This window comes from Mirounga leonina, unplaced genomic scaffold (genome assembly GCF_011800145.1).
Source record: "Mirounga leonina isolate KUSES-001 unplaced genomic scaffold, KU_Mleo_1.0 Mir_174, whole genome shotgun sequence".
Lineage (NCBI taxonomy): Eukaryota > Metazoa > Chordata > Mammalia > Carnivora > Phocidae > Mirounga > Mirounga leonina.
This window is the reverse complement of record NW_023270451.1, coordinates 72,018,334-72,030,544: the sequence shown is the minus strand read 5'-3', so window position 1 is coordinate 72,030,544 and position 12,211 is coordinate 72,018,334. Positions and strand designations below refer to the sequence as shown.

Below are 12,211 nucleotides of genomic sequence, written 5' to 3'. Positions count from 1 at the left end.
GTTTCAAACCACAGCCCGAGGCTGATGAGTCCCCACATCTGTTTCAGCTCCTCCCACCCCCGGCTTCTAGCTCACATGTCTGGTTGCATGTTAGACATCTCCACTTGGAAATCTCACAGGCAACTTACACTCGTCACATCCACTGATGATCTCCATCAAACCTCCCTCCCCCTCCTCCTGGAGGCTTATCTTTTAAAAAAAAAATATCTAATTGGCCTTTTCAATGATTTCTGAATTGGGCAGCATCCTATCTGGCAAATGGAAGGGTGCTCCTAGGACCCACGTAGATACCCATGTCAGAAAGTACCCCGATTCCTTTTTCTTTATTCTCATAGTCAGTCACTCCCTGATGGCAGTCACATCCTGCCAATTTTAGCTCCTACGTGTTTCTCAACTGCGTGTCCTCCATCTCCCCCAGTGCGGACCTGGTTCAGGCCCTATACCATCTTGACAATCACCTTCCACTTGGTCTGCAAGGCCTGAGGTTTATCATCCTCCTATCCATTTCCCACCTAGCTGCTCACGTAACCTACTTAGAATACAGATCTGCCATCTTCCTCTTCCATTGACTCCATTTACTCTATAGGATAAAGTCCGAACACCTTAACATTTCCCCGACAAGCATCTTCTACCACTCCCCTCCTCAAGCATCTGCCCCAGTCACCCTGAACTGCCCTCTCTGTTCCAAATGGCTCCCTCTCCACCCTGGATAACTCTGTTTCAGATTAATATGAAGCATCACCTCCTCCAAAAATTCTGCCTTGATCTCCTACCTCCCTGATGGATTGGGGGAACTAAAACAGTTACATATTTCCAACCCAAAGTCCCCCCTGCACAGATGTAAGTATAAAACATGGGCCTAAACAGCCGCCTTGGAAGAAAATTCAGCATTCTCAGCCATGCCAGAGATCATTCTTGATCATTCTTGGCCTTAGATACAGCACAAGGTCAAGGATGGAACACAGATCTGAACTGATACATATTCAGTCTCTAGGCTGAATCTAGTCACTCAGTCTGTCACCTGGAGGAAGGCACCTTAACAGTTAGCCTCAAAGAGGAATCAGAGAGGTTAAAATGGAAAGATTTCTTTCTCGTTTGGTTCCCAGATTCCAAATGGTTCCTTCTTTACCAGTGGGATTTTTCTGTTGGCTACCGTGAAGATGTTCCTATGTATGTGTATTACACATAGAAGATACAGGGCTTTACTGGTTAAGTAAATATATATAGAACAGCTCCAAAGCTAAACCAGAGTTGCTGGAAGGGGGTCTACGGCTGGAGAAGGGAGGGGTGGGGCACGGAGGAGCAGAGACTGCCCTTCCTTAAAAATAAAACCATTCAGAGTCCTTCTAAGAGACATCACAACTTCTCTTCATCATGGGAAACACATGTTGAATAAATATGCTGGGAAGAGCAGGGCTTTCTTAGTAGCCATTTGATGAGAAAAGAGAGGGTGCCTATTTGGTCTTCTATATATCACACCAGAAACACTCTAATTGCATTTTTTGTTTGTCATGAATGCATCAGACCCTACCACAGAATTGAGCAGTGTGAAGCCTGTTCCCAGAGCTTGTTTCTGCACTAGGTAAGTTGTGTAGAGAAGATTAAGGAGTGCAAACCAAAGCATTTCAGCCCTCTTGTCAGGCCCACCAGTGCCCCAATTCTCTATGCTGAGCTAATTTAATCTACTAGCACCATTTGACACAGATGAAGACACTCTCCTCTTAAAACACTTGTTTGTGGGACACAGACCTCTCTCCTGCTATTTTCCCTGCTCCTTCTCAGGTTCCTTTGCTGGTTTGTCCTCAGCACTCCAATATCTCAACAGTGGAGTACCTACCCAAGGCCCAATTCTTGGATGGCTTCTCTTTTTTCTCTGCTTGTGTTCTCAATAAGATCTCATCTCTCACTCCATCTCATGGCTTTAAATCCCATCTACCTGCTGATGATTCCCAAACTCCTATTTCCAGCCCAGACGTCTTTCCTGAATACAGATTTATATACATTCAGTTCTCTCTTCATGATTTCTATTCAGATGACTAATGTGCATCTCAAACTTAGTATCTCCAAACCCAAACTCTTGATACCCACCCCCTTCCTATCTGCCCTATTGCCACCTCCCCAAACTCAACCTTTCTGGCTCATTTTCATTTTAGTAAATCAAAACTCCATCCTTTGAATTGCTCAGAACAAAAACCTTGGAGTCACCGGTTTACTTCCAATCCCTCAGCAAATCCTGTCAGCTCTACTTGTGAAATATATCCTAATCTGACCACTTCTCATTTTCTGCAGTGCCGCCATCTTGGTTTGAATCACCACTATCTTTCCCCTAGGTTATTGCAGTAGTTTCCTGACAGCTCCTTCTGCTGTTGCTCTTGCCTGCAACCTCCCCTCCCCAAATGTCTACTTACAAGATAGTAGCCAGGAGCGATTCTTTACAACGTAAGTCACATTATGGCAGTCTTCTGTTCCAAGCCATCTGATAGCTTCCTACCTCACTCCAAGTAAAAGCCAATTTACTGCAACGGTCTTCAAGATCTCAGCTTCTTAGATGAAACCTGTGGCCTCATCTCTGACTCTTCCTTTTGCTCATTCACTTCAGCCAAACACACTGGCCTTTCTGCTGTTCTTTATTTTTTTCTTTATTGTTTTTCTTCTCTTTCTTTTATTTATTTTTTATTTATTTTTAAATTTTATTATGTTAATCACCATACATCATTAGTTTGCTGTTCTTTAAATGCCAAGCGTACTTCTCCCTCTGGCTCTTTCCTCTTACATGTCTTTTCCTAGTATGCTTTTCCCCTGGATATCCATATGGCTTGTTCCCTGTCTTCCTTTAGGTCTTTCCACAAATGTTACCATATCATTAAGGGCTTCCGTGACCACTCCAAAATTGTGGGTTACCTTCATTATCCCCTGGCATACTCTCTTCCCCTTTCCATGCCTGATTTTTCACCATAGCATATATCACCACCTGAGATATTTTATATTTTACTTATTTATTAGTCTGTCTTAATTGCCTGAATTACAATAATGTAAATTCCATAAGGGCAGGACCTAAAGAGAATACACACTCAATAAATATCAGTTGAATGAATGAACGAATGACTAAAAGGGTGAGGAAGCTTTCTTATGTGTTAGAACTCCTCCCCTTATCACTTCCTGAATCTAAGCTTTCATTTCTTATCTTTGTCGGATTTATGAGAGATGCCAGTCTAAAGAAAAGCAAAATGAGAAAAAAATCGAGGAGAGATGAAGCCTTGAAGGAGGAAAGCAGGAACTAGAGGTGGCAGGAGAGATGTAGGAGAAAGAAGTCTAATAAGGTGGCAGGAGAGATGTAGGAGAAACTGTAAAGGGAGAGAGAGATACTGGAGGGAAAATGTGGGGAGAGCGGGAAGAACTAGGAAGAAAACTCTGGACTCATCTACTTGAATAATGGCTTCACTTAAACTACAAAGACTGTCAGATCCACTTTGGGGACTTCAGTGCCCAGCCAGACTTCTCCCGTGATGCAGTGCCTGGACTCCTGGGTTGTTTCAGAGACTCAGTTCTGGAGAAGTGCATGGCAGCTCAGGGGAAGATGATTTCTGATGAAAGGAACTAAAAAAAGCCACTCAAGAAGCCCTTCCATTTTCTAGTTAATCTGCAGTCATTTTCCAGGACAAAGTATCGTCTTGAATCTGAAAACGTACAGTGGGGTCAAAAGGGTCAAAACCATAGCAAAGATCATTATCATGGGGGACAGGGTTTCTCTAATTCTGGTGATTATGCAGATTATGCTGATCCTTTGCTCACCTGAGATTTATCCTCCTACTGGAGATGAGAGTAAAGGTGTGTAGAAAAAGAGATCGACAGCAATGCTGCAAGTAGAAGAATCAACATAAATTGAATCACTCCAGGTTCCTCTTTATTACAGAAAGGGTGTTATATTTTCCACTGGCCAGGGAGCCTATGGAGGTGAAAAACTACAAGAGCCTTGCAACTTCTTGTTAAGTAAGTTTTCTGACACATAGCAACTAGTGATTAATTACTGCATTAGAAGATAACATTCCTATAGAGATTTGCTGGAAATACAGATGCTGCCCATGCTTGATTAGACACTGCTTAAGGAACGCTGAGGCACACTGCTGCAGTCTATTATTTCTGGCTATTTTGGTATTGCTGTTATATTTATTTTATATAGCTTCAAATTCAGTGGAATTGATGGAGCCCATTTCATGAAACCTGTCCCTACCAAACACAGAAACAGAAAAAAATAAGGCTATAAAGTGTGTCTATGTATGTTGTACGTATGAGAGCAAGAGCAAATGAGGGAGAAAGAGACAATGAATAGTAGGGATATATGGTTCCTTTTATAAAATGCTTTCTGCTCTAGGGAGATACTGTTCCTTGTAAGCCTGTAAGAACACTGACCCATGTCAGCTAGTTAAAACTTTCAGGGTATTAAAGACAGAAACTTTGTCATTATCTAAGCCCTTCATCAACACCAAAAGAAGCCTTGATGGATACCTATCCATTCATTCAAGACACATGATGAGCACTTACTCTGGTCCAGCACTGAGAAAACAGAAAGCATCTCGGTCTCTTGGGACACAGAAGTCTAATAAGGAAAGGTCTTCTGAGGAGTGCCTGGGTAGCTCAGTCGGTTAGGCGGCTGACTCTTGGTTCCGGCTCAGGTCATGATCTCAGGGTTGTGAGATTGAGCCCCATGTCGGGCTCCCCGCTCAGTCAGGGAGTCTGCTTGGGATTCTCTCTCCCTCTCCTTCTGTCCCTCCCTGCCACACGATCTCTCTCTCTCTAAAATATATAAATAAATCTTTTTTTTTTTTTAAAGATTTTATTTATTTATTTGACAGAGAAAGACACAGTGAGAGAGGGAACACAAGCAGGGGGAGTGGGAGAGGGAGAAGCAGGCTTCCCGCGGAGCAGGGAGCCCGATGCGGGGCTCGATCCCAGGACCCTGGGATCATGACCTGAGCCGAAGGCAGACGCTTAACGACTGAGCCACCCAGGCGCCCCTATAAATAAATCTTAAAAAAAAAAAAAAAAAAGGAGAGGTCTTCTGAACCAAGATCGGAAGGACAGAATCATCTAATGCTACATATTTATGCTGCCTATTTCCTTTCATAATCCATTAAGAGTAAAGAGCGGGGCGCCTGGGTGGCTCAGTTGGTTAAGCGACTGCCTTCGGCTCAGGTCATGATCCTGGAGTCCCGGGATCGAGTCCCGCATCGGGCTCCCTGCTCGGCGGGGAGTCTGCTTCTCCCTCTGACCCTCCTCCCTCTCATGCTCTCTGTCTCTCATTCTCTCTCTCAAATAAATAAATAAAATTTAAAAAAAAAAAAAAGAGTAAAGAGCAATAGTAGCAGTACCTCTCCCAAGTGGTCACATTTCAGTCCACACCCACTGCCTTGGACATCATTCACAAATCCAACTATAAAAGGCACGGCTCAGTTGCCATTCAATTACTTCCTGAAGAAACACTGTTGGCACACAGCCCACTGATGCCAACCTCAATACCGCCCAGTCAACATTTCATTATTCAGTTGCTAGTTTCTTTAGTACGTGTTCGGGCCCCATACTGTCTGCCAAAACCTGTTAATTTACTTATTTCAGCTAAATAAAAAAAATCATTTAAAAAAAGATGATTGAATTTAAGAATTATATTCCTCAGAGAATTAGTAATGCTTTTCTGTATCCCTCAGGCCTCCCTGTTCCTAACTTCCCCTTGTCAATGCTATTATGAATAGACTAATTCAATAATGAGATCATTCCCCATAAGAGCGACCAAATAAATGTAGCATTCAGTCACACCTGGTTTCCCTAATCTGAGCAAAGAAGGCTTTCTACCAAATTTAGCCTAAAACAGGGAATTTAATGAACACGCAACACACACACACATGCACAAAGGAAGAATAAGACGGGAAGGAGGACAGAGAAGCAGAGGAACAGGGTAGCAATGGAACAACAAATGAAGGGGTAGATTGGAGAAGAAAAGTTAAAAATGAAGATATATGGTTATATGCTATCAAAACAAAGATCCTAGCATATATGTCTTGATAACTGTCAACGTAATGTAATATTTCATCATTTCCTGAAAAGTCTTAAAAATTGTTTCAAAATTTTCTGGAACTTCTTGAGGAATCCAAAAATCAAATGAAATGACACAGAAGTACAAATGTTAGGCAGGAGAATTCTGGGGGATTAAAAACAAATTATTTCCGGGGCGCCTGGGTGGCTCAGTTGGTTAAGCGACTGCCTTCGGCTCAGGTCATGATCCCAGGGTCCTGGGATCGAGCCCCACATCGGGCTCCCTGCTCGGCTGGAAGCCTGCTTCTCCCTCTCCCACTCCCCTTGCTTGTGTTCTCTCTCACGCTCTGTCAATTAAATAAATAAATAAAATCTTAAAAAAAAAAAAAAAAAGACTTCCTAGCCATAAAGGAGTTTATGGGGCGCCTGGGTGGCTCAGTTGGTTAAGCGACTGCCTTCGGCTCAGGTCATGATCCTGGAGTCCCTGGATCGAGTCCCGCATCGGGCTCCCTGCTCAGCAGGGGGTCTGCTTCTCCCTCTGACCTTCCTCCTTCTCATGTGCTCTCTCTCTCATTCTCTCTCTCAAATAAATAAATAAAATCTTTAAAAAAAAAAAGGAGTTTATGAACTAATTCACCAAGGTACAAACAGCAATAAAATACCAAGATACCATAATCATCGCCTATCCTCTTCAAAACTGTTTTAGCTTTCATTGAAGTACCAAAGGTCTGATGATTTAAGTAAAGTATACAGTGTTGAGACCACATGAAGAGAGAATAAAACAACCCTTCAAACTTGAAAAAGTGCATTATAAAGAAACATTAAAAATTGAGATCAGCAAACTAGGAAAGAGAAAGAGTGGTCTTTAAAAGAAGAGCCTTTAAGGACATGAAGGGTGAGCATGGCTGATGATGAGTAACGACTGTCCCCACAATGAGAACAAGAAGAGAAGAAGGATTTCAACTGGTAAAGAGAGAAGAGATGAGGAAAAGATTCATGAAAACATACATTCAACATATGTTATTTATGAGAGAAAGAAAGGGAAAAAAATCCTAATTTTACAAATTTGCAAATGATTAAATAATGTCTAACTTATACCATGGAATATTTGTTCAGGTATTAAAAGTGATAAGTGGACCCTTGAACAATGTGGGAAGGTAGGGGTGTCAACCTCCCACACAATCACAAATCCATGTATAACTTCTGACTCCCCCAAAACTTCACTCTGAATAGCCTGTTGTTGACCAGATGCTGTACTAATAACATCAACAGTTGATGAACACGTTTTGTATATGTATTATATACTGTATTCTAATAAGAAAGTAAGCTAGAGAAAAGAAAACATTAAGAAAATAAGGAAGAGAAAATACATTAATAGTAATGTACGAAAAAAATCTGCATGTAAGTGGACCTGCACTGTTCAAACCCATGTCATTCAAGGATCAACTGTCCTTTCAAGAACTATTAGTGGCTTTGGGAAAAATAAGGTTTTCAAAGAATGTTGCTGATACGGGAAAATGCAATTAAATAAATATAAAATCACATTAACGTAGTTCCAATTTTGTACAAAGACAAGTTACATGCATGCATAATATGAAAATTCACTTGTATCCATGGCGGAGGCACAAGGCCAAGAGAAATTACACCAAATGTCATAGTCTCCAGATGAAAGGCTTATGAGTCATGTTTATTGATTTTTTTTTTTTTGTATTTTATGTGACATATCTTATGCAATGAGCAAATATTACTTCTAGAATAGGAAAGTTACTGAAGTTTTGTCGTAAGAAGAACTTAGGTTAGAGAACAGGAAAACTCCCTGCATAAGGGAGGTTAAACAGCCAATAGAATCGTAGAGAATTACCTTCCCTAAGACTGATGAAAATCCAATTGTTTCATTTTTTCTTAAATTAACTTTTTAAGTACCAAGAATCCATTTTTCTAAGTGATTTTGATAGGCAATGGGATCTTGACTTTGGTACAAGGGACCAAGCCTGGTCCTTCCTCCTACCTTGCGAAGTCCAGGTCTGCCTCCCGCGACATGGTGATGTTGGTCAAATTCTGCTGCAGGACAAAGATGTTCCTACACATCTTCTTGATGCCAGACTCACTGATGCGCCTGAAGTACTGGGCACCATTAATGAGGATGCAGGAGATCAGGTGACCCAGGCCTGAGGGGCCAGCACAGAGCAGTGGCGGGGGGGGGGGAGCAGGGGGGAAGAGAAGACAGATTAGTGTCACCTTGCTTGAACTTACACATGAATTTGGAAGGATTTCTTTCTTCAAATCCTCCACAAAATTTAATGACCAAAGAAAACATATCTCTGAGGGTTGCTGCACCCACTGATCTTACAACAGTTTTGGAATATTTATACATTGTCCTAAAAGCTACAAATGGAGAGGCTTTATGCAACATATCCATTGCTCCAGCACTGCCATATATATATACCTCAAGCCACCATGTCAAGGGCTTAGAAAATATGCCAGGTTGTTATAAACTATTGAAGAGCATTGGAACTCTTTTTTTCCTGTAAAGAGGTTCTGGAAGCATAGAACAACACATGCAAATACAATGATCTGTTTGGTTTCCTCTTCCTCCCACAAAAAAAGACAGGGGTGTCTTTTTGGCTCAAACATTGATTTGGAACCTAACAAGCAAAAATATGTCAGTAAGAAATTGATGCATGTGGGTTACCATTCTTCAAAGCTTCCCCTGGAACTCTAAAGCTAGTCTGGCTAGTCACAAGCAGCTTACTGCCTTCATGATTTCCCTCTTCTGAAGTCATAGTGCCTCCGTGGTGAAGGTTCGGGGGGAGCTTCAGGTTCCATGACTTCCCCGGTCTGCAAAATGAGTTTCCCTTGACTAGGATGAAGGTAGAAAAGGGAGAGGAGGAGCATTCTCTCTTGCCTCAGCTACACTCGTGTAGTGTTGCTTCTAGACCACAAACTCACTTGTACGTGCAACTACTTAAAAGGGAAGTAAGAGGCTTTCTACTCAAAGAAAAAGAAACACACATATGGATTTTACATTTAAAGCCACTGACTGATGTGAAAAATCTCTCTAGGTCAAGTCTGAGTGTGATTTTACTGAGCTCATAACTCTGGATATAATTTTGTTCTACCATGGTAAAAGGCAATCTGCCTACGTGGAGGTAATGAGGGGGGTGTTTGTAGAGAATAGTGAATAATAATAAATATATTAAATAAGTAAATTTAGGGGTGCCTGGGTGGCTCAGTCAGTTAAGCTTTCTACTCTTGATCTCAGCTCAGGTCTTGATCTCAGGGTTGGGAGTTCAAGCCCCGTGCTGGGCTCCATGCTGGGCATGGAGCCCACTTGAAAAAAAAAAAAGTAAATTTATATAATAAGTACACATAATAGATTGTAATAATAATTAAAAATAAAACCCAGTAGAAGTCTGCTTTATATTACTACTATACACTGGCAATTTCAAATAATATCTGTGATAAAATGCTCTTTTCTGCCACACCAAAGACTGAGACCCTGTCATCCCCATTCCCCACCCTTTGGGAAATTCAGTATTATGCTTTGTGAATTTTGAGAGTGGTATCACAGAGAAATAGCTAGAACTTTTTATTTTTTTATTTTTATTTTTTAAAGATTTTATTTATTTATTTGTGAGAGAGAGAATGAGAGAGAGCATGAGAGGGGGGAGGGTCAGAGGGAGAAGCAGACTCCCCGCCGAGCAGGGAGCCCAATGCGGGACTCAATCCTGGGACTCCAGAATCATGACCTAAGCTGAAGGCAGTTGCTTAACCAACTGAGCCACCCAGGCGCCCTAGCTAGAGTTTTTTTAAACAGAAGGTCTCCAATTCATGATTTCTTCATTTCTTTTCTACATCAGAGTGTTATACCCGTATTTCAAGAAGATGTTGCTACTCATCAGGATTAGATGTTAAGAAATGTCTGGGTAAATGATAGGGAAAGTCTGGGAACTGTGAATGTTGATACACATGGCCCCTAAATTCTCAGTGCCATGGAGAGAACAGTTAACCTTTTAATCACTAATACTTTTCGGCTAAAGTCTTTTGGGGATAGTTCCTTTCCGAACATATCTCCATCTTTATGACATAATTTAATGGGAAAATAGGATTTTCAGTTTTTTGGTCCAAATTTGCGGGGACATAACTGTTTAATAAAGCAAGCAATAGCCAAGCCTTTCTTTCCTATCTCCAGGTTCTACAATCCTTTGCACAATGCACTTTCTTAATTGTTTTTAATATCATCACTTTAATTCTGACAGACACCACAGAAGAGGACTCCAAAAAGAGATCTCTCGATGACTAAAATGTCAGGCCTGGGACTCAGGCCTACATACAAATAAACCAAAATGAGAAAGAAGGGAATATAGTTTGAAGTCCTAAAAGTCCCCCCCATGGGAGGAATTCAGCATGAAAAATTATTTGCCTGGCATCACATATCTCAAAATCTTGAAGGTGAATGCCTTTAGATGGAACGGTCTTTCGTGCCCTTCCTTGCCTGCCTGCCCCAAGGCATTTATGGATGCAGCCTTCCTAAAGTCTCTGCTGATCAGAGGTTTCTGTTCTTTTCAGACAATAGTGCATTCTTTGAGAGAAAACTTCCCTTTCCACTGATAATTTTAGTCATCGAGAGATCTCTTTTTGGAGTCCTCTTCTCATTGTATGTGTGCTTCTTTTTCTTTTATGAGCTTCTCTTGAGCTAACTCATGGTCCACTCTACATATTTACCCAACTCTCATGAGTGGCATGTCAGGGAGGCAGCCAGGCTGCCATCTGCCTTATTTTGGATTAAATCTTATCAACCAGGAGCAGATGGCAGCCATATTGTTGTCTACCTAGCCATACGCAGAGAGACTAGGTATTGCAGCTTTAGTCCAAAAAGAAAAAGCCAAACCAAAACAAAACCCAAACAACTACAAGTTGTGAACTTCAATAGTAGAGAATAAAAAAAAAAAAAACAAAAAACCCTTCACCCTTCCTTCCTCCCCAAATCCTAGGGACACAGACAGGATCTGACCTTCAAATATGTATTGGAACTTGTGCGGCTGAAGGCTGGCACTCATGGCCTCTTCAATGGCGCTGATGTCTTTGTTGAGCTTGACCACCAGAGGGTCATAATCCATACTTTCCACATTAGCCACAATGGCATAGTTCCCCTCCTTTGCAAGGGGGATGAGATAGTGGAAACAGTGAACCCTGACAAAGGCAAAGATGCACAGAGCAGTTAGTAATACATTTTCTTGATGAAAACAATAATCTTTTTGGGACAGACCACCCAAATATTTAAAGCAGCAGTGGCCCCATAGATATTTACGTCCTCTTCCGCTTGTTCACTGGAAAGCCATCTAACGAAGAAGAGTGATCTGGAGCAAGTCAGCTTCTGTGAGCCTCGCTTGCTTCATCCAAACATCGGGGGTAAGGAATAAATGAGCTCTAAAATTCCTTTCAAAGACCGGATTACATGCCTAGTGTGAAAAGCATTTTATCTTTCAACAGATACTGTTGTAGCAAAAATGAGAGGCGCAGGTCACAGAGCTCGAAAGAGCTGGCTCTGGAATGAGACTCTTTTGGTTTCAGTTCCCAATTCCAACAACTGCTGGCTGCGTGGCTTTAGGCGGGTTACTTTCTCTGTGTCTCAGTTTCCTTACCTGTGCACCTGGGATGGCAACAACACTTACTCATAAGGTGCTCTGAGGAGCTACTGAACGTCAAGCACCTGGCACAGGCCTGGCACAGAGCAAGTGCCCAGCAAGTGTTGGCTATCATCACTATTACTGTAATTAATCTGTTATTTAAGTAAAACACTAAAATCAATTTACTTATTTATTTAAAAATAAAATTGTGCTGGTCCTTAGGAATGTGAGACATGATTTGTGCCCTGAAGGACTCCACACCGCTTAGTGGGGCAGGCCAAAAAAAAAAAAAAAAAAAGACCAAAAGAAGGCAGCGTCTCACTCAGAAGCACATGTACCAGAGGACCATGGAAGTCTGCCATGGGGTGTCACAACATAGGGTGACACTTAAGTAAAGAAGATGATTTGAATGAGCTTGAGGAAGGAGGGCGTTCCTGTGTTGACATGATCTCAGTCATTCTGACCATGCACACTTTTTAAGTTCTTTTTGGTAGTTATTGGTAACTGCCAAAGAAGCCTGAGATGGGTAAGGATTGGCTACTCCATAACCTTGG

At 41.7% G+C, this 12,211-nt stretch overlaps 1 protein-coding gene across 1 annotated transcript in view; it reads right to left on the bottom strand.

Moving 5' to 3' along the window:
* Window positions 1-12,211, bottom strand: part of EXOC4 (exocyst complex component 4) — a 735,341-nt gene that overhangs the window by 45,439 nt on the left and 677,691 nt on the right. The window contains exons 16-17 of the mRNA XM_035021134.1: window positions 11,042-11,220; window positions 8,036-8,195 (exon numbers count right to left, since the gene is read on the bottom strand). Of these exons, the coding sequence (XP_034877025.1) occupies window positions 8,036-8,195; window positions 11,042-11,220 (339 nt within the window). The remainder of the gene's footprint in view (window positions 1-8,035; window positions 8,196-11,041; window positions 11,221-12,211) is intronic.